Source organism: Pongo pygmaeus, chromosome 18 (genome assembly GCF_028885625.2).
Source record: "Pongo pygmaeus isolate AG05252 chromosome 18, NHGRI_mPonPyg2-v2.0_pri, whole genome shotgun sequence".
NCBI classification, from domain to species: Eukaryota; Metazoa; Chordata; class Mammalia; order Primates; family Hominidae; genus Pongo; species Pongo pygmaeus.
In genome coordinates, this window is record NC_072391.2 from 44,643,589 (window position 1) to 44,670,687 (window position 27,099).

The following is a 27,099-nucleotide window of genomic DNA, read 5'->3' on the forward strand; positions in this document are numbered from 1 at the left end:
AGTAAAATATATATGATATATAATATATCAATTAATATATATTTTATATATTTATATGTAAATATAAATATATATTTATATGTAAATATAAATATAAAATATATATTAATATATAATATTTTATGTATAAATATTGTATATTGCCCAGACCAGCTCGGCTGTGGAGACCCTAACCCAGCGGCGCTAGAGGAATTAAAGACACACACACAGAAATATAGAGTGTGGAGTGGGAAATCAGGGATCTCACAGCCTTCAGAGCTGAGAGCCTTGAACAGAGATTTACCCACATATTGATTGACAGCAAGCCAGTCATAAGATTTAAAGGGATGGGCTGAAATAAAGGGATGGGTCTGGCTAGTTATCTGCAGCATGAACATGTCCTTAAGGCACAGATCACTTGTGCTATTGTTTGTGGTTTAAGAACACCTTCAGCGGTTTTCTGCCCTGGGTGGGCCAGATGTTCCTTGCCCTCATTCCAGTAAACCAACAACCTTCCAGTGTGGGCATCAAGGCCATCACGAGCATGTCACAGTGCTGCAGAGATTTTGTTTATGTCCAGTTTTGGGGCCAGTTTATGGCCAGATTTGGGGGCCTATTCCCAAGAATATATAATGTATAAATATACATTATATATAAGTATATATTATGTAATATAAATATATTTATATAATATAATGTATATAAAATATATATTTATATATAATATAAATATATATTTTTTATATATTTACATATAAAATGATGTATATCATTTCAGTCATTCATAAGTGTACAAGTCAGTGGCAATAAGTACATTTACAATGTATCATTGTAGCTATTGCCTCTATGTATATGAAAACCTTTTTTATCGTCCTCAACAAAACTTCTGTACCCATTAAGCAGTGACCCTCTTTCTCTCCTCCCTCCAGCCCCTGGTAATCTCTATTCTACTTTTTGTGTGTATGAATTTGACTATTCTAGTTACCTCATATAAGTGGAATCATGCCATATTTGTCTTTCTGCGTGTGGCTTATTTCACTAAGCATAATTTCCATACTAATGTTTGTGTGTTTCATTAATATGGTGTTTTTCTTTCTTCCCACTGGTTATTTTGTCACATACCTGGTATTTCTCATCATTCAATCATATATTAGTGTGATAAGTGGGCTGATTATTCTCAGTGTATTAAGTAGTAGTCTGCTACCCCCACCATCCCATCCAGAGGTGAGGGAGATGTGATGGGAGTTTTGTCTCCTGGCTAACTTTATTGATGAGTCAGGGATCTGGTTGGGAACAAAGAAGACTCTTATCACCCTTGCCAGATGCCAGAACATGAAAGGCTTTAAGAATCTGTTGTTTGCAGTGGAAGCCTTAACTCATACCAGCCAGCTTGTTCTGTATATTTGCAGAAAAGCCCTGCTTTATTGCTGACTGTGGTTCCCTGTGTGGTACATGGGGCTGGCCATTGTGGCCTTTAATCAGTCCTTCTATTCACTTCTGCTTTTCCCACCTTTACTGCATTGTGCTTGCAAACCCAGTGCCCCTCTGGGGCCCTTCTAGTTGGTGAGTCAGCTCCCATACCTGCTGCAGCACTTTGGTGATACTCTAAGTGGTATCGTTTGTTTTATGCAGGTTTTCTCTGCTCTGCTTTATTCATTAATGCATTTTTATTTGCCATCTTTTACACTAGAAATGTGTTTAAATACCTTGTTGTCTCATGACCTTCTTTCTTTTTTCATTGCTCTGGTTTAGTCTTTTTTGTTTATTTTAAATCTGTAGCTGGTCTTTTCTCTGGGGTCTAAAGAGAGATGAGAACTGAGAGCATATGTGCACTCTGCTCTCTGAAACTAGGAGCCCAGGCCTCACCTCCTGTGCTCGAGTCTTTCCTCATTATTTCTGTTGAGTGTCTTTTTCTCCTTCTATACTCAATGTTTCTTCAGATCTTAGGGAATAAACCGAACACTGTGGTATATATGAATAGAGTGGATATTTACTAAATAGTTGTGATGTCCCCAAATAGATACAAACCAAGTAAATTAAACACCAGGCTTATTTATATTGTCTGAGAAAGTCATATTTGAAAGAAAATTTACCCCAAACTGTTCATTGGACCGTCCTTTATTCTTATAAACAGGGTAACAGTGTCTGCTTCTCTACCCCCACTTTTCTATGTCACATTTGATTTGGGGAAAATAAATTATACAAAACACCATATTATCCCATCCTATAAATTACTCCCGGAAAACAAGTCATGTGTTTAGAAGCTGTGCCATTAAGACTGATTTCTTTTGCATACTTTGTGTTACAACACTTGTCACTATTGCAGTTGTTGGTTTACATGCCTGGCTTCCTCAAAGAGTTCCTGAGAGTAGAGAATGTGTCTTACTCTTGCCTTCCCTTAGCCTAGTTTGGTATTTGACAGGACCAGATAATAGAAGTGATAGATACAATAACTACTATTGATTGTGTTTCTTTTGTTTATAGGCACTGTACATGCCACTTTTACCCGCATTATATCTGATTTTAACATTTTTTTCTGAGACAAATATTATATCCATTTTACAGGTAGACAACGTGAGTCTCAGAGAGGTTTAGTAATCTCTCCAAGGTCACACAGTTGTCAAGTGACAGAACCAATATGAAGGTGTTAACTGAAGAATGAAAGGAAGGAGGGAATGTCAAGCATTTGGCAGCGGTGATTTTTGTAATGGTATGAAGGAGTTAACAGGAGAAATAGCTTGTTCTTGAACAGCCTGGCTGAATATCACATCATAGGAACACAGTTGCACCTGTGCCTTAGGATGCTGAGAGTTCTGTGAAAGTGATCTGAAAAATTAAACACAGAGATGCCCCATCAGTACAAAATGTATGCTGGGATTCATTATATCATCATGTTAATTATTTCCTTCTTTCTTCTTCCCTGTTATGCTAGGATGAAACCAAGTCCACAAATCTATAACAGTAATTTTAGTAGGGATTTTCTTCTTCCTTATCCAAAGGAAAACCCTTTCAGGAGGTGTTTACTCCCTCTCCCCATTCACCCTAACTTGTTCCTGTTAAAGGGCCCATCATCTTCTGTTGCCTAGGTAATTCTGGTGCCCACTGATTATCTACGAATGATACCTTTGTTGTTCATACTGCAGCGCCTCTGCCATGCTAATGTGAGATAATGGTTTCTTCAAGAGTGTTTGTTTCCAGCCTTTGCAGCTCATTCAAACTTGTGAGAGCTCTGGTTGCAGCAGAAACTGCAAGCAGCTGGCCATATGCATTTTATTGATTTATTGTATTTTGCATTACAGTTGTCCACTAGGTATAAGGTGACCCTTAGAGAACATCTATTTATAGTAACTAGGGTTTGGGTTTCTGGAGTTCTATAGCAAATGGACTTTTTACATGTATATTATACTAATTAGAATACAGAAGATTCCTGGTTAAATAGGAAAATACACCTAATACCTTTTTAAATGTTTTTGGAATATTGTCTGAAACTATTATATTTAACAGGCAATAGCCAGCCAGGAATTGCTTTTTTCTCCCTTCATTTTGTTTTTTAAACCAATTTAAGAAAAATTGATGTTTTTTCTCAAAATAGATGTTGTTGGTTGCAGCAGAATTTTTACATAAACAAGCCATTCTAATATCAAAGGAAGAATTATAGAAAAACATATTCTGATATGAAAATGCTATTCCAATATTCAAGAGTACAAGTAGGAAAGGTTTCATATTGTTGGATGTTCTGCCTAGCAAAATGGTTAAGAACACAGGAGGCACACTGCATGCTTCTGAATCCAACCTTGGGCTTAGCAGTTGTTGTTACTTGTATTTTGATAGTTCCAATGCAGACATGACAATTAATTGAGGTGCCCAGTAGTTAATATAAATAAAAGATGCAAGATTGTATTCTGTTGAACATGGTTCATGGTGGAAATTAACCTATAGGAGCAGACAATTCTTGGAAGGCCAGGCTCCAGGCTTCATTCTTTCCCACAGTATAGGTGATGCAGATGGTGGAGTAAAGAGATGTTCTGGCCGGGCACGGTGGCTCATGCCTGTAATTCCAGCACTTGGGGAGGCCGAGGCGGGTGGATCACGAGGTCGGGAGTTCAAGACCAGCCTGGCCAACATGGTGAAACCCCGTCTCTACCAAAAATACAAAAATTAGCCAGGTGTGGTGGCGCACACCTGTAGTCCCAGCTACTTGGGAGGCTGAGGCAGGAGAGTTGCTTGAACCTAGGAGGCAGAGGTTGCAGTGAGCCAAGATTGTGCCACTGCAGTCCAGCCTGGGCAACAGAGTGAGACTCTGTCTCAAAAAAATAAAAAATAAAAAAATAAGGATGTTCTAGGAAGGGCAGGACAGTGTAATCTAGCAAGAAGGTTAAAACGGTGTAAAGTGTAAAGAATTTTGATTTCTTGGTTCAGGAAGGCTGACTACCTCATTGGCTGGGAGGAGCAGCAAAGCACTGGCAGAAATTCAGGTACTAGTTCTTTAGACCTTGTGTGATTCACTGCAGTATAATCTGGGGAAGGACTCCTAGCATCTCTGGAGTGTGGTTCTCTAGTATGTAAAATTATTTGGCTGGGTTTAATTCGTAAATCCCCTTCCAGCGCTTCTGTTGCTGGCTTCCATAATCTAGGTTATTGGTAACCTTTAAGTGACTTTAGTGGAGTAGTGTGCCCAGAAGCCAGACTGTAGGGAGTTAAAGAGCAATAATATGGTGGAAGACCATCTGCTCAGGAAGTTGAGTTTACTGCAATCCAAGAAAGGTTGTAAACCCCTCCTAATTTAGTAGATACATTATATAGCACTTCTACAATATGGACTTGTAGCGATTTCCCTTTTTTAAGTTTTGTTCTAAATCTATTCAGTTTTTAAAGATTTATTAGTCTTTAAAAAGATTTAAGGATATTTAAGGTGATTTAAGGAAATTATGCATGTGGCTCAGTTTTATCTGGCTCAGTGTGTTCTAATGCTCTCAAATAGTTTAACCAGTTTGAGACATAATTTCTACTTAAAAGATTAAAAAATAACAACAACTTCACTAGCTTAGCAAAGAAATAAAGTGTTTGTGTGAGACCAAAAACCCAAGCATGGGAGTGAATTTGAGTACTGAATAGAAGTTCTTATGATTATCATAGTAAAACAGAATAAAATAGTCAAGGCATCAAAGATGCTTCTGAGAGAGCCTAGCCTGAATATGCCACAGCTGCACAGAGTTTCTCCTCAGGTAATTCTGTCTGCCGTCTTGAAGGGTAATGAAGAGTCTCTTATCAGTTGGTATTTATACCTGAGCCAATTAAAATTCAATGCCTTGATAAAAAAAAATCCAGAACTGAGAAAACTTGAATTGGAAGTCAAAAAAAATGAGCTTAAACACATTTAATAACATCATTCTAATTAACCCACTTAACCTATTAAAATTAAAAGTTTCAATAATAGGCATGATGTATAATGAAATATTTCATCTACAGGATGGAAACTTCTTATACTCATGGCTAAAATTTAAAAGAAGGAAAAATAGAAGTAAGAAAGCAAGATTTATGGTCCAGAATAAAGACATACAAGGATTATTATGATCTAGTATTGTTTTAATGAATCTATATTTCTGACATTTTTCTCTGAGGAAAGAAATCTCAGTTATTCATAAATATGAATAAATTTGTGAACTTAACCTGAAATTTACCTACTTCACTTTTTTTCCTGTTTTGAATCTATTCACAGTTTTAAAGGTCTAGTGATCTTTGAAGAAAACCTATCAATTAATGCCTTCTAGCCCCACCTTATTTAATAATCTATATCCTGACAAGTTGCCCCCTTCTCAACCAAAGGATTGGGCTCTGGGAGCCTCTACTTTCTTGAGGAATGATTTTTCTCTCATGAGGTCCTTGGAGAGTTCCATGTATTTTTGCCTTCATGCAGGTGAATAAAATACAAGTATTTTTGGTCAGCTACTTGAGGCAATATTTTACATTAATGGCAGAATTATTATGATAGAGCAGATCATGTGTATTGACACACCCTTGAGAGAATTCAGTTTCGCATGCAGTGATACCCAAGCTTTGAATCTGTGAAGTAGACTAGCCCATTTAATATGCCAATTAAAATGTATTGATCTACTTTGACAGTCTTTGGAGAAAAGGCCAATATGAAAGGAATGCTTTTTAGTCATAAGAGCTTATTTTCTGTGCTGCAAGTTTCCAAATTGAGGATGAAAGTCAGTACTTGTTTGCTAAATCATGTACATATTTATATAGATCTCAGCTAAAAACATATAGTATACTTGGTCTCTCATTTTTCACATTAATGAGGAAGTGGGAGTTTCATGCTTTCTCCTCTAAAAATACAAATGCATAGAATTTTGCATGAATTACTTTCTTAAAGATCAAAGAACCCTGCATATATGTGTAATAAATTTTTGTTTTTAGGGAAGTAATATAGTATAGTGGCTTTGCATCTCATACAGGCCTAGCTATAAAACCTGTCTCTTCCACTTATTAAGTGTGTGACCTTTGACAATTGAATTAGTCTCTAAGCCCCACTTTTGTCATATTTTAAATGGGAATAATGATCCCTAACTCAGGATTGTGTTTATGATTAAATGATAGTTTATGTAAACCTCTTAACCAAATGTCTGACACATTATGCAAGCTAAATAAATATTATTGCTGTTTTTTATTTCAATAATTTATTATATAAGTAATATTTCTTTCTCATTGAAGAGATGAGAAAAAATCCTAAAAAGTCTGGAGGAAAACATTATATTTTCAACATTTTGGTTATATTTTTTAGGCTGTATTCAACTTAGAAAGAAATTGAATGTTTAGCATTTAACCTGTTAGATTTCTTTTATCCCTTTGTATGATTAAGACTATCACTGTATAGACAGAAGCCATTGTTTTAATGGCTTTTGAACTTGGTTTTTTGTTGTTGTTGTTGTTCCATTAAAAAATTAGCTCCATATATTGACAGTTTTGATTTTTTTTTTTTTTTCTTGAGACGGAATTGCTCTTGTTGCCCAGGCTGAAGCACAATGGCGCAATCTTGGCTCACTGGAATCTCTGCCTCCCGGGTTCATGTGATTCTCCTGCCTCAGCTTCCTGAGTAGCTGGGATTACAGGGACCGGCCACCATGCCTGGTTAATTTGTTTTTGTATTTTTAATACAGATGGAGTTTCACCAGGTTGACCAGGGTGGTCTCGAACTCCTGATCTCAAGTGATCCACCTGCCTTGGCCTTCCAAAGTACTGGGATTACAGGCGTGAGCCACCTCGCCCAGCCTGACAGTTTTGATTTGTGATAGATACAGCTTAATTGCTTATTTCTTCTTCTCAGATTACATTATTCTGTTGTATCCTGTACTTCTTAAGAATGGTATTGAATTAGAAATATCAGAATATAATGCCTAAGAAACCTGCCTTTTGAAAATGATTTTTAGAAGCTCAATGAAGGCTACATATTCATATAATTCATATAATTTTTGTATATTTTCATGAATAATTTTCATAAACTTTATGAATCTTCATGAGTTTTGAGCAAATATTTGTATTTTAATGTTCTCCTCATTTATTTCTGTGAGCATCTTTATTGTTTCCCCAACCTTATTTAAAAACATCTTTTATGGGAGCCTGTGGTTTGTAGAACCAACTGGTTTATGAAGATGAATTGAAAGGGACACTGTAACATGGTCAGGTAGCTGGACACTGATTATGGCTCCTAATCATATCATTAATCAGAAGAAACTATAAATTCAGCCCAAGAAGATGAATTTAATATGGCAAAGAAGAATGAATAACCCTATGTAGCAGAACATGAGCCCTTCCTTGTACTTAAGTCAAAATTGTGCAAAGTGGGAGATGGAGCTTTAATTTCTCAGAAGGGTTTATAAAAGTAAAATTAAAACTAGACTAATGGGTTCTAGTACATGCCAAGATCATTGCCTCTAATTACAATTGGAACTCTTCCTCTGAATCCCAGAAGACTAAGAAAAACCTCTATCCCCAGGCATTAACTCACCCAGCTTTTTTCCCTCTACCTTTGGCTGTTTCAATTGATATTCAGTCTTTCCTCTATATTTTGTACCTTTCTCTCTACTTACTTCTTTCCCTGACTGTATTTAAGTGCTCCGCAGCTATTTACCTCTCTCAAGGGCCTGTCTTACTTCCCTTCTTTCCTTCCCTTTCAGACAGCTTAGAAAAATGCTTGCACCATCTTCATGTCCTCAGTTCTCAGTCACTCCTTGTAATGCACAGTCTGGCTTCTTACACTGTCACTCTACAAAAACCACATGCAACGGGTTGTTAATCTCCTCCTAATTGATAACTCCAATGATCTCTTTTCAGATGCCAGTCTATTTGACTTCAAAGACATTCAACACAATTGAACACTCCTTCCTCCTTTAAACTCTGTAAAAGCATAGAAGTAATCTTTGATTCCTGTCTGCCTGCCTCACCTCTTCTCTTCTAAATACAGTCCTATCAGAATTCTGTTTTCTAAATAGTCCCCAAATATTTTCACTAGCTCCCTCTTCCCGCCTCTTCACTTCACTATAGTCCGGGTCACCATTATCTCTCAACTGCAGGCTCCAACTAATCTCCATATGTCTACTCTGCCCTGTGCAAGTCATCTCTATATGGCAGCAAGAGAGCCACCATCGTGTGAGTTAATATGTATGTAAAGTGCTTAGGCAGGGCCTGGCCCATATAAGTACCATATATGTGTTTATTACTATTGTTGTAGAAATGTAGATTATATTGAGTCTTTTCCTTGTTTGAGACCCTTTTAAGTAGCTTTTCATTCCACTTAGATGAAAGCCAAATGCCTTGTTGCCTGTAGGGCCCTGTGGAGCCTTAGCTCTCTCCACCCTTATCTCTTGTCACTCTTTTGCTTGCCTATTATGCTCCAGACACACTGGTCTCCTCTCAGTTTCTCCAGCACTTCAGGCTGTCTCCTCCTCAGGGCCTTTGCACACTCTTCCTTCTGCCTGAAGTGCCTATTACCAGACGTTAGCACACTCCTTTTTGTCTCTAAGTCTCAGATTTAATGACACCCTTTAAGAGAGTTACTTTCTGACCATCAATCTAAAGTAGCCTCTGTCTTCAGTCACTCTAATATATTACCCTTTACTTTTATTATGTTTATTTATATAAATTTAATCATCTTTCTCACTGAAATGTAAGTTTAATTAGAGGACTTTATTGTCTTAATGACACATAGCAAATGATAACTATTAGCTGAATCAATTCATTAATGGCAAGTTTTTATCTTTGAGACCAGCTCAGATACCTTTTCTATAAAGTCCTTGTCAATTCCCTGAGGCTAAGTTGGATGCTCCCTGTCTTGCCCTCAAAGTACCCATTAAGAGCATCGTATTTAATATCCTATTGAAGTCCATATGTAGTTGTCTTCTCTCTTATATGGTGAGTTCATAAAGAATAGAGAAAATGTTTCATTCATCTTTCTGCCATCCTAGTGCTTACTAAGTCTGGATGCATGAAAAACTCAGCAAACTCTCAAAGGTTTCTCGCTAGCAGAAACCTTTCTAGTGTACAAAACTGTTGAATTATCTCATTGATATAGAAAACCCTTAGGTTTACTTGCAAAGAGTGATAGTAGAGTATCTCCTCTGCAGTTGGGTCCCCTGTGTGAATCCGCACTAGAAACAGTTTGGCCTCAACTCAGTGAAGATGGCTCTGTGGTGCTAAAGGCTTGTTGGATTCTAGAGCCTGCTGGGTGCCTCTGTAGTTGTTGGGTTTGACCCAGTGATGATAAATCTTGCCTCAAGTTGGCCCTTGCATTGTCTTTCCAGCCCAGTCTTTTTGTCATTTAGATGAGCATCAAGTGCCAAAGAGGGAAGTAGAGCAGGTTTTCATGCCCTTCCCCTCCAAGGCCTCTCTTCTTAGGTGGCTTTCACACTGTAATAACTGCACATATGGCCTTTGCATTCATTTCCACTCCTAAGTGGAATGGTGCACTTGGCAATTCCCTAGTGAACTGAAAAGTTTATGGTACAGCCAGTAAGATGCAGCAGTCTGACTTAGCGAAGAGAACTCTAGAACAAGTCAGTTCAGAAACAGAGATTCTGCTTCTGGGTCTGCCACTAACTTGTAAAGGGACCTGGGCTATTTCCCCTCTCTGGGCCTCAGTCTTCTCATCCATCAAGTGGATTACTGATTTTATCAAGGAAAGCCAATTTTCAGACAAAATCTGAAGTAGAATTTCAGCATATAAAATAGTTGTGCTGCTCTGGCTAAAATGGAGTCCTGCCACTATTCTCTCTCATAGACCCCTCCTACAGCCAAATGATAGAATTGGCCCCCTCCCATCTTTGACATTTTCAACTGAAATCCCAGGGAACAGATCCCGTTGGTACAAGCATCCGAAGGAGAAAAATTAAAAACACATTGGTTTACTGGACTTGCTTCTTTTTTCCCCATGATTCTAAAACCTGGTTTCTTATGGTTTACCACTAGGGACCTTTCTTTGCTTGTAACCCACCACCTGAGGTGTTTCTAAATGACCAAAAAACCTGAGAGTTAAATGACTGGATTCTTGGAATCTGTTCTCCCCTTTCTGCCTCTTCCTCCTCTGTTTCACCCTCATCTTACTCATCTTTCCTGATGTTGATCTTTCCTGTTGTGTTTCTATGGGCTTCTCGTCATTTGTTCTTCCCCTTTGTCATGATTAAAGCTATGAGAACACCGTAGGTCAAAGTTTCTCCACCTGGGTTCATGTGGCCATTTTGGCATTGTTTCTACACAGTATGCAAGACTGTTAGCACTGTCATTTCCTTAAGATAAAAATATAGAAACACCAGTTACAGCAAGTACTTAGAAAGGGGTCAAACAGTTTTACCAATCAATTCATTGTGCCAAAGCGTTCGGTATTCTCTTCCACTATAATCGCAGTCATTGAAAGAACTGCTGTCAAAAAGCATTGCCTGATTTATTCATTTGGGCATTTGAAACAATGTGTTTGAGGTCTGGGAATACTTTTAAAAATTCATTTGTTTTCCTCTTAAATAGAAAGCTTATATAATCACTAATCCAATATATAAATACACAGAGCCTAAAGGACCATTTTCTCCCAGGCCAAGTTGACTCTTGAGCCAAGTTTAGCTTTTTAACCACGCTTGATATTGTTATTCCTCTGATATTTCTACTTAACTTTCCTCTGCTTTCCTATTAATTTTCACATGTTGCTGCTTTGGCTTGGTTGGAAATGTCAGAACAAGATGCCAGTGTGTCTCAGTCAGGACATGGCTGTGTTCAAACGACTGTAGCCTGTTACTTGGCTCCTATGGGAAAAATACTGGGGGTGCAGTGTTTCCAGTTGGAATTGAGATGTATAAAGCATCTGCCTGATTTCTTCAGCTAATGAGGTTTTGCTGAAAAATGAGTGTAATGAAAAAATGCTGGATGTTGGCAGGACCTACTGATGAAGTCTAATGAGCATAAATGAGTGTTCTATAAGGCCCCCAAAGTAGAGGCATAGAATGTTTCAAATACACTGCCCTTGAGCAAGACCAGCCTGGAGGACGCATTTATTTGTTGGCTCCTTTTTCTTTCCTTCTCTCCCTCCTCCCTTGCCTTTCTTTCAATAAAAGACCTATGTAAGCCAGACACAGTAGATTATTTTGTGCAATATAGGGCATATTAAAAATAAAACTACTGGCTGGGCGCGGTGGCTCACGCCTGTAATCCCAGCACTTTGGGAGGTCGAGGCGGGTGGATCACGAGGTCAGGAGATTGAGACCATCCTGGCTAACATGGTGAAACCCCGTCTCTACTAAAAATACAAAAAATTAGCCAGGCGTGGTAGCTCACCTGCCAGCTCACCTGCATATCCTGAGACTTGCCTGCCTCCGTAATTGTGTGAGCCAATCCATATGATAAATCTCTTTCTTCTTCTTCCTTCCTCTCTCTCTCTCCTGTTTCTCTAGAGATCTCTGCCTACTATAGCAAGCAGCACATAATCTGTGAAATACGTACTATGACATGTGCCATATTGACTTCAGACCTGGACATACGTGCAGTCAGGTTAAACTATCACTGACTAGATGTGTAACCTTTGACAAATTATTAAACTGCTCTTCACCTCAGTTTCCTCATCTTTAAAATGGGAGTTCTTGTGAGAATACTCAAAAAAGCTCTTGAATAACATGTGGCACATAGCAAGCTGTCAAGATGTATTAATTCCTTAACATTCCAAACTAGACTACAACACAAATGTAAGCAAGAACATAATGAGATAACTCTTTTTTTATTGTACTTTAAGTTTTGGGGTACATGTGCAGAATATGCAGGTTTGTTACATTGGTAGGCATGTGCCATGGTGGTTTGCTGCACCTATCAACTCGTCATCTACATTAGGTATTTCTCCCAATGCTGTCCCCCCGCTAGCCTCCCACCCTCCGACAGGCCCCAGTGTGTGATGTTCCCCTCCCTGTGTCCATTTGTTCTCATTGTTCACCTCCCACTTATGAACGAAAACATGCAGTGTTTGGTTTTCTGTTCTTCTGTTAGTTTGCTGAGAATGATGGTTTCCAGCTTTATCCATGTCCCTGCAAGGGACATGAACTCATCCTTTTTTGTGGCTGTATAGTATTCCATGGTGTATATGTGCCACATTTTCTTTATCCAGTCCATCATTGATGGGCATTTGGGTTGGTTGCTATTGTGAACAGTGCCACAATTAGTTCAACCATAGAGGAAGTCAGTGTGGTGATTCCTCAAGGATCTAGAATCAGCAACACCATTTGACCCAGCAATCCCATGAGATAACTCTTATCAACAAGCTGTCATGTATTTCCACATGTTGTAAATGGACATCTATGCTTCTTTCTGTGTCACCCTCCTAGAAAAGACTCAGACACTTCTCACTACCGCCTCCCCAAACCCAAACCTACTGATCTTTTCTTATAATAGTCCTCCAGTTACCCACATAATCCAGTGGTAGCCATGACTCTGAATGATTTAGTTTGAGTGCTTATTCTACTTTTATAAGCAGAATTAAAACCTGATGTTTAATGGTGCCACTATGTAACCATAACCATTTCCAGAGATTTCAGTGTAAAAGGTTGACTAGCCTTAATTGATTAAAAAGGTGTAAAGATGACATTAATACATATGGTACATCTACAAAACGGAATACCAAGCAGGTAGAGTGAAAATGAGGACATGTTCTATGTGTTAATATATGAAAAGAGTTCCATGATATACAATTATGAACTAGAAAAAGGTGCTGAGAGTAACTTTTGTGTAGAAATGTAAGAAAATAAGAATATATATTTGCATTTGCTGTTGTAGGCATGAGGAAACGCTAGAGCAAGGCATAAATAATCATAGCAGTGATTGGTTGTTAGATGGAGGGAAACTGTGGGGATGAAGGCCCCAAATGGGAATGACATGTCACCAAAAACTTTTTCATAATTTTTAAATTTTTGAACCTTATGAATGAATTATCTATTGAAAAAATTAAATTAGAAAAAAAGAACAAAGAAAAGAAACACTATTAGGGCATATTCACATTAAGTTTTCTCTGTGTGCCCTTTGAAAGTTGTATTACACTGTTTTATTTATAGCCCCCAGCTGCAAATATCCTGGCTTTACTACTTTGACCTGATTTGAGTAATTTAAAAACTAGAATCTAGACATATAGACATGCAGTGTCTTAATTACCATAGTTTTAAATTTTGAGCATGATTAGTTGCAATATTAATATAGTTAGTGCCCAGCTTATAGGGAAGTTATGCTATAAAAGTTCCTCTTCCACCGTACACTTAAAAATGGTTAAGATGTTAAATTTGGGTTATCTGGGGTTTTTATTACAATGAAAAAATGTTAGAAAAATACAGTCTGACTTTATAGAAATGAAAATTTTGAATGAGAATATTTCTAACTACAGGGTTTTGGTCCTAAACCATATTGTTACTCTGACATGTACACTCTTTTATAGTGTATGTAAATGTGTACATTTTACTGATTATTTTCTTTTGTTAAAAATATCCTTGTTTATATTTGCAAATATTTGTTGGGTATGCTCAAGGGAAGATTTGTGTATTGCTAATAAATGTAACCAGCAATACTAAAAAAAAAAAAAGTTCCTCCTCCAGACCATCAAATGAATAACAATTGCTTTTCTTTTAGTGCAAGGTATTGCCTACATCCTAAGTGAGAAAAGTAAGCATGAGGGGCCCCTGTAGTTTCACAGACCACTCATACACATTCTAAAAGCTAAATAACCCTTCCAAAGGCATGGCATGGGTGGTCCAAGACTCGTGCCAAGTGTCTCATACAGGCAGTGCCAGCTGTTCCTAGTAGGGACAAAAGATATTTGGATACCCTGATGTTTGGGGTAGTTTGGGAGGAGACTAGGTTAAAAGAGCGAGTCAGGATCTGGATATATAAAGGAATGGAGAGAGCAGTCCAAAAGTAAAGGGACAGTGGACAGAAACATGAGATGGACATAAGTGAACTGTTTTTTAGTGGAGTACTCTAAAACAGATGGGAGACCAACAAGGAACAGCAGGTAGTCCCTGAGCTGTAAAAGTCCTCGAGAAGTTTGGGCTTTATTTGGGAAACATTAGTTTTGGGGTAGAGAGGTAATATCCTAAATATTGCATAACTATATCTGTTTACTAACTCTTTTCTGTCTCCTTTCTTCATGCATTCAAGAAATATTTTTTGACCACCTCCTTTGTGCAAATCATTGATACAAGAAAATGAACCTGACCATAAAGCGCAGACAATGGGCAAAGGCAGGTGTGGAGCAGAAAGCTGAGGAAGCCTATTGCAGTGACCCAGGGTTGTGGTTGTGTTGCTGGCATTGATAGATGGCTAATTTTTTTTGGACACTTACTATATGCCAGTGTTAAATGCTTATATATTATGTATTATTCTCATAACCCTAGGAAATAGATATTTTTATTATTCTCAATTTATAGATGAGGAAACTGCAACTTATTGAGGTTAAGTGACATAGTGAGTCACACAGCAAATAATAGTATAAATATCATTGTGTAACAGATCAAAGTTTGCAAATATTTTACATGCCCTCTTTTGTTTGATCCTCTCCTTTTGTGGTAGGCACTGTAAATATTTTTCCCATTTTACAGATAAGCAAAGAATTGAGAAACTTGCCTGGGCAGTCATTCATCAAATAGTAAGGATGCCTACTATGTTCTATGTGTGGGGAGGTGGCAGTAGACCAGCTAGATCAAGTTCCCTGCCCTCAGGGAGTTACTTTCTGAAGGGAATGAATAACAATAAATGATATAATTTCTCTATCGGACAGGTACTATGAAGCAGACAAAATAAGGTAAAGTGGTAGACTGGGGTTGGAGATGCCTGAGGAGAACAACTTTGGCCATGGTGGAGAGAGGAGGCCTATGTGGCAGGGATGATGGTTGAGACCTGCATGACCAGAGAGCATTCATTCTGCAACCTGGAGGAGAAAACACACCAGACAGCTGTAACCAGTGCATTTGATGGGAATATAGTTGGCATGTTCAAGGGACAGAGAGGACCCAGGGTGGCTAAAACATGGTGAAGAAGAGAAGGGAGAATACGAAAGCAGAGGCAAGCATGCCAGAGCTAGATCACGGAGGGCCTCTTGGGCCTGATAAGCAGTTTTGTTATCATTCTACAGGAAGTTACTGGAGAGTTTTAGGCAGGGTGTTCATAAGAATGTGCATGTGTGGGTGGGGTGGAATAGTAGTGAGATGATCTGATTTACGCTTTTTAATTACTGTTTTCAGGATGGACTGCTGTGAATGGGTGGGATGGGGTTTAAGACTGAGGTAGGTAGACCAGTTACTTAACCAAGTAAAAGATCATGGTTACTTTAAGTAGAGTAGTATTAGCAGTGGAGAAGGAGAGAAGTGGTGTGTTTGAGACATATTTTGGAGGTAGAGCCAATACGACTTCTTGGTGAATTAGCAGCACATCACAGAGGCATACCGTATACTATAATGGATAAGTAGATTGGATTGCACATGTTTGAATCTCTATGTTGCCACTTAATAGCTTTATGTATTAGCTGTATGATGTTGGATAAGTTTTTTAACCACTCTTTGCCTCAGTTTTCTCATCAGTATATGAGAATAATTATAGTAACCTACCTAATAGGGGTGTTTAAAAGTATATAATTTAATATAGCCACCTGATTCTCAATAAGTGTTCTCAGTTTTTGTCATTGTTTTGTTTTGGTTTTTTAGCTGTTATTGGTTATGGGGTTTGAAGGAAAAAGGAATTTAGGATGACTTACACATTTTTTGGCCAGAGCAAATGAGCTCATAATATGGGGCCTTACAGAGATAAGGAATGCTTTGAGAGTCAGTAGATTTAAGGATGGAGATCAGGTCAGTTTTGTCCACAGTAATCTAAGGCACCTATCAGATGAGCAGGATCATTGCTGGAGGAAGTGACAAGATAGGACTTGTAGGTAGATCTTTCAATCTAAAGTCTGCCTGCTTTCTTCTCTTTGAGAGGCAGGGTAAGTGAGTGATTATGAGCACAGAATCTGCAGCCAGACTGCCTGGGTCTGAATTCTAGCTCCACTAGGTCTGTGTCCTTGGATAAATTGCTTAAACTCTCTGTGCCTCATTTTTAAACCTGTAAAATGGGATAATAATTTGATAAAGCACAGTTCCTGGCATGTGGAGTATAGTTATATAAAGTGTTCACTGTTGTTGCTACTTTTAAATCCTGAATATTGCTATAGAAATGCAAAGAAAACAACATTCAAGATACTATGTGAAGGAAGGACTAACAGGATTCTGGTGACTAATTGCATATGGAGGTTACGTAAAAGGCATCAAAGATGATTCTGAGGTTCTGAGCTAGAGTGACCCATTAAATGAGGATTAAAGAATAAGAACCTGTTTGGGATGGAGGTGGGGTTGATGATGAGGAGTTGAGTTTTAAATCTGTTAACTTTGGAAATAGCCAAGAGAAAATGTCCAGAAAACAGTTTAAAATGTGGGAACTAGAACTTAAGAGAAAGGTCAAGACTAGAAATATAAACATGGAAGCATCTGCTTATAATAACAGCGGCAAACTGTCTAGAGCAGCCACTGTGGGGACACCAGCTGCAGCAGGGGAAGTGTGGCCAGGGCTGCACACTCCATGGAGCCAGAGGGGGCCAGGAGGAGGCAGGAGCCCCACTCCCTACTGAGTTGGTGGGGCAGGAGCCCCATGCTCTCAGGTGCAGCTGCAGCTGCCCAGCCGCAGCTCCAAACCCAGGCATCACTGCACTCGTGGGGGCCTGGGAAGCCCCTGGCCCCAACAGGTTCAGAAGTGCCTGCTCCCATTCCCTGGCCTCTCCCCACTCCCAGCACCTGCAGCAGTACAGGACAAAGTTGTGACTGAGCCTGGGTGCTGATGCAACACAGCTGGGTGTGTGCAGGCTCAGGGCAGTGTTGACATGCCGTCCCCCTGCTTCCTCAGCCCCCTCTGGGCTTTGAGCGCCGATGAGCACAGGAGGGAGGCCGGTGGGGCTAAGGGCAGCTTGTCATGGGCCTGCAGGTATCCCTTGGCACAAACAGCCTGGGCACCATGGACAGCACGTTGATGATGGCAGGAGGAAAACAGGCTCCTGGGCGGGTCCCTGGTGAAACCCCACCTTCAAACCAGGGATGACCTGAAGCCTGGGGGCCGGGCTGCCACCCCTGGGTGGAGTCTGCAGCCCAGAGTGAGAACCTGTGCTTTTTCTGGGCCCACCCGTGGCCACCCATGGACCAATCAGCATGTGTTTCCTCCCTTCTGAGCCCATAAAAACCACCGGACTCAGCCAGACTTGGACAGACGTAGAGACTACCAGCTGCAGGAAAGAGTTACCCACTTCAGGTCTTCAGGTCTCCTTGACTCATTGGGATGAGCTGCCTGCAGAAAGGAGCTCCCACTGCGGGTCTCTTCTCAGCTGAGAGCTGGACACTCATTGGAATGACCTGCCTGCAAAAAGTAGCTACCCACTTTGGGTCTCCTGAGAGCTATTATGTTACTCAATAAAGCTCCTCTCCGCCTTGCTCACCCTCCAGTTGTCTGTGTACCTCATTCTTCTGGACATGGGACAAGAACTTGGGACTCACCAAATGGCAGGACTGAAAGAGCTGTAACACAAACAAGGCTGAAACATGCGCCCCCCCCCCCCCCCCCCACCCAACACCTGGCTCACCCTTGGCAAGTGTGGGATCCAGGCTGATAGTGCAAGCTGAGCACAGCCTACCAGGCCAAGTGGGTGGAACAAGCCCAGTAGGTGTGGGCAATATTCAGGTAAAAGGCTCCACCGGCCACAGAGGTTTCTGGCTGGCAAAGCAACACCCCAAGGATCCCATGACACTTAGAGATAATAGCTTAAATCTACTAGAGTGGATGAGATTTGAGAAAGAGAGAATGAATAGAATGAATATGTGACCATAGACTTGTGTTAGGATTATGTATCTCCAAAGACAGGGCAGGATAGATTGTAGAGGGCACAAGTACAGAGGCAAGAAAGGTAAGGACATAGTTATAATCTTATATTTGAGAAATGAAAGGAAAAAAATGGGTAGTAGCTAAGTGTCTTAGTTTGTTCAGGTTGCTATAATACCGTAAACTGGGTGGCATATCAACATCAGAAATTTATTTCTCGCAGTTCTAAAAGCTGGGTGATCCAAGACCAAGGTGCTGGTAGAATGTCTGGTGTGTGCCTTCTCTCTGGTTCATAAAAGGTGCCTTCTCCCTGTATCCTCACATGATGGAAAGGGTGCAGGGCCTCTTTTATGGGGATACCAATCCTGCTCATGAGGGTTCCGCTCTCATGACCTAATTACCTCCCAAAGCACCCCTCTCCATTCCCCAGCCCCTTATCCCCTGCCAGTACCATCACCTTGGGGGTTAAAATTTCAACCTGAATTTCAGGAGGAACATACACATTGAGACCATAGCATTAAAGAAGTTGTTAAGTCACCTGAGGATGTCTTTAAAAAGATGTTCAGAATCATTTGGGGAAGAACTAGCCATATAAAAAAATAGGATGACAGATAATCCAAATGTCTTAGAATGGTGGAAGCCAATGGGATCTAGGGCAACATAGGCATTATAGCAAATCTAGACAAGGAAGAGGGGAGCAGCTGTTCAAGGATAGGTGTGAAGATAACAATTAGCAAATGTGCAACTACAGCAAAAATTAACGTCCTTTATTGAGTGTTTTTATGTGAAATACTGTGCTTAGCACTTTGTTCTCTCCCTAAATCTTCAGTAGTTCTCTGAGATAAGGACAATTATTATATTCTCTGCAGAAATGAAAAATTGGAAACCACTTAAATATCCATCAACATAAACATTTTAAAAATAAAGTATGGTATATCCACAGAATATCATGTCCTTCAGTCACTTTTTTTTAATGAGGTAGATCTGCCAAAGAAAGATACCAGTAAAATACTTTTACGTGATAAGAAACACACGTGTGAAAACTTATCTGTTATCCATCTCTCCTAGTAGACTGAACTCCTCAAGGAGGGACATTGGGTCATATTCATATTCTAACATGGAGTCTTGTGGATTAGTGTCCTCTTGATCAGATGAATGAGTCAACAAATGCCTGTAAAATGGAGATTACTAGTACCACACAGGGCTTGAGTATGTGTATATACGTGTGTGTGTGTGTTTGTCTGTAACCTGTAAGCAGAAATTATTACAATATTATTAGGAAAAATGCCATTCAGAAAAGAAGGTATTAGTTACTATTAGGAAATTAACAGAGAGACTTAATGGGTTTTGGACAACAATGGTGGTGGTTTGCTGGATGTAGTGGCTCACACCTGTAATCTCAACACTTTGGGAGGCCAGTGTGGGCAGATCGCTTGAGCCCAGGAGTTCAAGACCAGCCTTGGCAACATGGTGAAACCTGTCTTTACAAAAAAATATAAAAATTAGCCAGGTGTGGTGGTGTGCACCTGTAGTCCCAGCTACTTGGGAGGCTGAGGTGGGAGGATCACCTGAGCCCAGGAGGTCTAGGCTGCAGTGAGCCGTGATCACACCACTACACTCCAGCCTGGGCAATAGGGTGAAAACCTGTCTGAAATAAACAAACAAACAAATCAGTGGTGGTGGTTTGAAGAAAATGGTAAAAACAGAACAGATGGTTTCAACTTTGGCAGTGAAAGGAAGAGAGTTTTAGGAGTGGGGCTGCCCGTGCTGAATTCTTTCTCTCAATGGTGAATGGGGCAAAAGGTCCCACTTGGGCTGGAGTTGTAAGTCCAAGCTCGTTGTGGTAGATGGTTTGTGAACCAGACTATCTGAAATGCTTAGTTTTTATGACAAAAGAGCTCTTCAGCCATCTAATAGTCCCCTAACTAGGTGCTCAGTATGATTCAACATGTATAGAGGCCATTTTAGATCTGAGTACTCTGTCATACAAGTGGAAACAATATCCTAAACAGGCCTATGATTGAAAAAGAAGATTCCAGTTTGCCAATTACAATCTATAAGCTGCCTTATTTATTGTTATTGAAATATCATCTGTATTCTGTATATTTTCATTTGCTTTTTGTTTAAGAATCCCACAACTGTCCTGAAGATTGTACATAATGGCCTGTTCTAAGGTTACTCGTCCTTTTAAAGCAATAAATACTAGATCTCATCCAAGAGAAATAGGGCTTAATTTTTTCATTTGTTGTTAGAAATCTTGATGAGGATTTGAAAACAAGTTTTTTCTCACCCTTTTGAGAAACATTTAATTGTGAGGTCTTTATCAAGTAAAAACAGAATTTATAACATTTTAAATGGGTATTTGTTTTTGTTGGATTGTTAAATCACATTTTCTCTTACACATTCATTTAAATCACATGAAAGTGTGATGATTCTGGGAACCATCCCTTTGATTGTATGGTATTTACTGCTGATATATGTATGCTGGTGTTTCAGTGGCATATTGAATACCATAGAGGGGAACTGATTGATGATAAATCAAATATTTTACAGCATATTATTGGGACTGTTGGATCAATTACTATAAAAGAGTTATGTTTGATCAGTATTTTCAGAGCTCCCTAATACTGTAATTTATTGGTGCTTCTTAATGTTCTCTGTTAATTATATACAGGTTTCAAATGGGTTCAATTTAACAATGTATAATACATGTTATAGTGAATCTTTATCACACAAAAAATGAGTAGCAAATATCCAACACTGTCTTTGATTAGAACTATTAAGTCCAACAGCTTGCATTTAATGAACATAATGTTAATTACATAGTCAACTGGGTAGTTCATGCTCTGTTATAAGAATTATATATTAGAATAAAGTTATTTTGATGTATAAGGTGCCAAAGGAAAACTGGCTAACAAGAAAGGGAATAACCTTCTATGTGGTTTAAGATGTCAAATGAACAATTTTAACTATCATTTTTTTTACAGAGAACACATAAATTGGGTTTTTATTTTTAGTTCCTCCTCTTCCCTTTAGAGTTAAATGATGGAAAATGACTCTCGGTCCCCAAACTGCTCTTATGCATCATTCAAAATAGCCCTGACAGGCTAGCCCCTGTGGTAGTGATGAGGTTTATGGCTTTCCATTCCTTTGTGTTCCATTACTCTGTCTATACCATCAAATTGATTAGTAGACAGTGGCGAGCAAGGAAAGAAAGGTGGCCGCTGAGAACCAGCTGGTGTCCATCATTTTAATGAACTGCTTAGAGATGGTTAATATTGTCCTTGATTCTCATTGTAGCTGATGATGACCAGATCTTTTAAAATGTTTTCCCCCTCCCTTATTCTGCATTACAGGGCCCACTGGAAAATGACTTGGTAGTTCATGTGGCACTTATAGCAGAAAGCCAAAGGTATGAAATCCAAGTGGGTGGTGTGTTTTTTTGTGGGGAGGGGAGGGGAAATGATTGCTTTATGTTTACAATATTGATTATGGTAGAAGAGAATAACTTCAGAAACTCCTTTAAAGGCTTTCAAGGATATCATTAATGTCACTTTAAATGGCCAGCATATTCTTTTCGTGTTTAAAAATTATTTTGTTTTAGTTGAGGTGAATATTAAAGACTGTGACCAGTGCCAGTGTTGCCTGGGTTGTAGTTTTGAGAAATTCATGCAAACACATGGGGATTACCAAAAATCAGTGCTTACCCTCCCTGTCAGCCCCTAATGTTTCCATCTGATGCTTCATGGAGGATCCATAAGGGCCTCTGAAGTCTAGTGCAGATGGCCAATTGCTAATACTAACAAATTAATAATGCCCTCCAAGTTAACATGTTCCCTTTTATCCTCCTCCTTCACTGCTTCCTAAACTGTAAATGCATTGTCTAAAAATGTCTCTTTTTATCCCTATGCTCTTTAGACTTCAAGTTTTTCTGAACACATATGGTATTCAAACTCAAACTCCTCAACAAGTAGAACCCATTCAGATATGGCCTCAGCAGGAGCTTGTGAAAGTAAGTGATTCTGCCTTTTACTTTCCTTACTTTGTAGAGGTACTAGAGCTTGATGGTTGGACTTAGTTTACAGACAAGTCACACAGTTAAAATCTGATTCTGATATAGGACCAGTAATCCAAAAGCTTCTAATTAAACTGAGAAGTCCACTTCAATGGACATTGTTACTAAAAAAAACTTTGCACTGTATATGTGTGTGTGTGCATGTGTGTGTACATTATGTTTATAGGTCTTGTTGATTCCTACTTCTTTCTAAACTCTATTACTAACCTAGGCTGAGCAGTTAAATAACAAGTTAGTCTTAATTTTAATAGGAATAAAATTATTCTTGTATTTTGATTTGATTTTTTTCCTCCTTTATCAAAATGTATTCTTACATTTTTATTTGGTTTTTTCATCTTTTTATCTTTGATTTTTTCGTCTTTGATTATCAAAAAATACTTAGATGTGAGAAGGTTTGTTTAAAAAAAAACCTACTCATACCTAAATATTTTTGATATTCACTACTTTCCTTTTTTTCTCTTGCCTTACTGTTTGGTGTCTGAAGTAATTTCAACCCCTTTGGTTTGCTGGGTCTCAAAGCAATTATAAAGTAAAAGTAACATCTGTATTTATCATTGATGTAGTTCCATGCCTATTTGGGATGGAATTAAAAGGTGACATTTGAGGCCTTTTGCACGCAGTGCTCTGCAGATGGATCCATTATTGCCTGTGCTTGTGAATATTCTTGCTTGTTAGAGACAGGACATTGTTGACTCCTACCCACTACTTATTTATAAACTGCCATTTTTATTTAGTAATTGTTAAAGACAACATAAGAACAAACTGCTCAGTGTTTAGTAGAAGTCTTTATAACAGTGTATCTCAAATGGACATGATTAAGTTTATTAGGTTAAATATAAATGGTTGTAGTCAAAGTCTTGTTGCTATAACAGAAAAATGAAGGCTTAGAGAAGAGAGGTACATGTTACATGGGAAAATGCAGGACTCCAGTATCAGGGCTGGATCTTGACATTAGGCAACACAAGCCAGAACCTGGGTGTCAGGTCACCAAGAGCACCAGCTAACACCTTCTCCAATAAATTTAACCACCACCACCCTGCCAAGAGATAAAGCTGAAAATACAAGGATCCCTAGAGTAGGTAACAATTTAAACTCACGCCCAGATGTACATAATGGTACGAGGCAAGGTTCGGAGGCAACGTGGAGGGAGAGAGAAGGATGCCAAAATCTAAGGCTCTCACGCTGTGCTCTTAGTATTCAGCTGCAGGCTGTCGGCTGCTAATACACTTTTATGCTCTCCTGAAAGCTCTAGAGAACGCCAACAAAGCTTATTCTTTGATAAACATAGTCTTAAAACAAATTAACCCAAATCTGTTTTTTCTAGTCTAATTAATGTTAGCAACTTATTTTAATAGTAGGTGAGTTTATATCCTACCAGACAACATGCAGTCAAGATTTAAAAGGCTAACATGGTGAGCAAATGACTTGAATGTGGTATTCATTCATTCAGCAATAAACACATGCTATATGCAGAGCACTGTGTAGGACACTCATATGAAATGACTTTGTCCCTGTTCTCAATGACCTCTGAGTTTACTGGTTTGACAGGAAAAAACAGTGAATTACAGTTCACTTTGATAACTGTTACAATAGATGTTCATACAAAGTGCTTGTGAATCAGAGGCAGTAGAAGGCATTCTGTTACAGAGCAAGTAAAGACTTACAGCAGTTCCTGGCTTATTTTATATCTTGTTTTAAAAATGGTGTTAACAAATGACTTGCAATTTTGTTGTAGTGTGGCTGAAAAGACAGACTTGTGAGCAAAAGCCAACCTTCCTGTGCATGTGTTGAGATGGAAGATTGTTTTTTGGTTGTAGCTGTAGCCTCTGTGTTCCTAAGTAGCTACTCTTTGGATATATACTAAGATATATTGCCTAGTATTCTGCTCCTTATAAGTCTGCCTTTTAAAAGTAAAGGTGTTCCCTCAAATCTTAGCTGATGCACATGTTCTTATGCGAGCGGTTGCTCCCTTTCTTCTGAGAAGCCACTCCCTCCCTCAGCCCACTGAAGAGGATGTGAGGGCAGACAGCTGAGAGCAGGGCTTTTACACAGCATGTGGTTAATATTCATGATGTGATGACTGTAGTGTGATTTGCTTCATGGGGATCTGAATACAGAGTTCTGCTCTATGGTACAGACCTAGTATGAAGTACTTCTGTATTTCCAGGTAGTTTGGTCACTACTGTGTCTTTCGGTGCACTAAATGGTATGAACGTGTACAACATGGGGGCAGTGTTATATGCACCCTGGAATGTGGGGAACACTAAATAAATTGTCACAGACCTGCCATACCATGGTTCAGAAAGTTAAGGAGAATCCTTTTACTGTAATAAAGAGTAGTATTTAAAGGAAACCCACCTAGATCAACACATTTTACCATACATTTATTTCTGAAAATTTGAAACTATTAATGTATGAGGGAAAGGGGGCTGCATCTAGTGTTATGTGCTATGGTTTCAGTGCAGCTATGCAAAATAATGCTTATAAAGCACTGTTTCTGGCCAGTTGACTTTGTCTAAAACCACTGCTATTCCAGAATCAATATTCACAGCAGGTGTGGCTCAGGAGAACATTCAGTTGCTCCCTCATTCATCTATCAAGTATTTCCTGAGCACCAGCTACATACTAGGCACAGTGCCAACTTGGGCTGCTGTTCTACAGGAATGTACAATTCGAAAGGAGAAAGAGATACAAACCCAACTCTCACATAGATGTGTGCACTATGTCAGTGAACAGAGAGCTCTGGCAACACCATTAATTTTGTATACAATGAAGTTGTTATTTGAAATCGGTCCAAATCACAATCAGTAGATTGTGTAGAGATAGTTGGTTTGATTTTCCATTTAGGAAAATATAGGTTATATGTATTTCTGTCATTAAATGTAAAAATAAATTGCAGACAGATCAAAAATTGAAAACTTTTAAAATTATTTAAATATAAAAGCACTAGAATAAAAAAATAAGAGAATATGTTTTAGCTGTTGGGAAAGGAAGTCCATTTTTAGAATGATACCAGTGCCAAAAAGCCATTGAGGAAATGATTGACAAATACGGTATAACTAAATATAGCAAACAGCCTGGCATATCAAAGGTGCTTGTGAAATTTCCTAGTAGAAAAATGTTTATATTGAAATACCACATGTTGAAATGAGATTCCATCTACTGTGCAGTCATTCTCACATTTCATAACAACACTGAAAAGGAGAAAACTGGGCAAAGTATTTGATTTAAGGGGCAATACTCTTAATATACCAAGATTTCTTGAAATAAAAAAGAATGCCAAATTCCCCATAGAAAAGGGAACAAATGAAAAAAGTTACAGAACATACAAAGAGTCATTAAATATATTAGAAAATGCTGAACCACAAAATATTTTAATACAGTAGTTTAAAAGTAAAATGAAATATTATTTTGACCCAAGAAAGTGGCAAGGCCTGTACACAGTTAATACCAATGTAAATTGGTACATTATTTCTAGAGGGTGACTAACCTCACATTATATTTCAAAGAGAATGTATTCTGTTTGATCCAGCAAGTCTAGGAAATTATCCTGCAGATATAATAACATACTGTCCAAAGATGTTTATTGAATTATTTTTAAAATAACAAAAAATTGGGAGCTATCTTTTTCAGGAGATAGGAGTTTAAAAAGGTAAAGGGGCTTCTTGATTAGATTAAGTGCTCAGCTCTGACATTGATTAACTCCTAATTCATTCCAAGACTGTTTTTAACCTTATAGACATTCTAGAAGTTTCTGCTCCACTGTGGCACCCTTCCCTATTTTGTAATACTTCTGCAGACTTTCCCCCTCAGTTTGTATTTATTTATTTATTTATTTTTGAAATGTAGTTTCTCTGTTGTTGCCCAGACTGGAGTGCAATGGCGCCATCTTGGTTCACTGCAACCTCTGCCTCCTGGGTTCAAGCAATTCTCCTGCCTCAGCCTCCCGAGTAGCTAGGATTACAGGCATGTGTCACCACACCTGGCTAATTTTTGTATTATTAATAGAGACAGGGTTTCACCATGTCGGCCAGGCTGGTCTTGAACTCCTGACCTCAGGTGATCCACCTGCCTCAGCCTCCCAAAGTGCTGGGATTACAGGCATGAGCCACTGCGCCCAGCTTTCCCCTTCAGTTTTAATATTTCTTCAATCATTTCAACATTGAAATGTACAGAAAATGCATAGACTCATTTTAACATCTTTTTTTTTTTTTTTTGAGACCGGAGTCTCGCTCTGTCGCCCAGGCTGGAGTGCAGTGGCATGATCATGGCTCACTGCAAGCTCCGCCTCCTGGGTTCATGCCATTTTCCTTTCTCAGCCTCCCTAGTAGCTGGGACTACAGGCACCCGCCACCACGCCTGGCTAACTTTTTGTATTTTTAGTAGAGACGGGGTTTCACCGTGTTAGTCAGGGTGGTCTCGATCTCCTGACCTCCTGATCTGCCCGCCTCGGCCTCCCAAAGTGCTGGGATTACAGGCGTGAGCCACCACGCCCAGCCCATTTTAACATCTTGAAACTGGAATACTACAATATTAAGTTTAAAAAATGGGACACGGAATATGTGTTATATGAACCCATTTATGTAAATATACACACATATTGACCTGTGTATGAGTATATATTTATTGATGTACTTTTA

The 27,099-nt window shown here is 38.9% G+C and overlaps 1 protein-coding gene across 5 annotated transcripts in view; it reads left to right on the forward strand.

The window, feature by feature from the left end:
* The window catches only part of PHKB (phosphorylase kinase regulatory subunit beta), a 238,194-nt gene that overhangs the window by 158,503 nt on the left and 52,592 nt on the right, over positions 1–27,099 (forward strand). For all 5 annotated transcript variants that reach the window (XM_054452899.2, XM_054452903.2, XM_054452901.2 and 2 more), the window contains 2 exons: positions 21,741–21,796; positions 22,303–22,396. In XM_054452899.2, the coding sequence (XP_054308874.2) occupies positions 21,741–21,796; positions 22,303–22,396 (150 nt within the window). The remainder of the gene's footprint in view (positions 1–21,740; positions 21,797–22,302; positions 22,397–27,099) is intronic.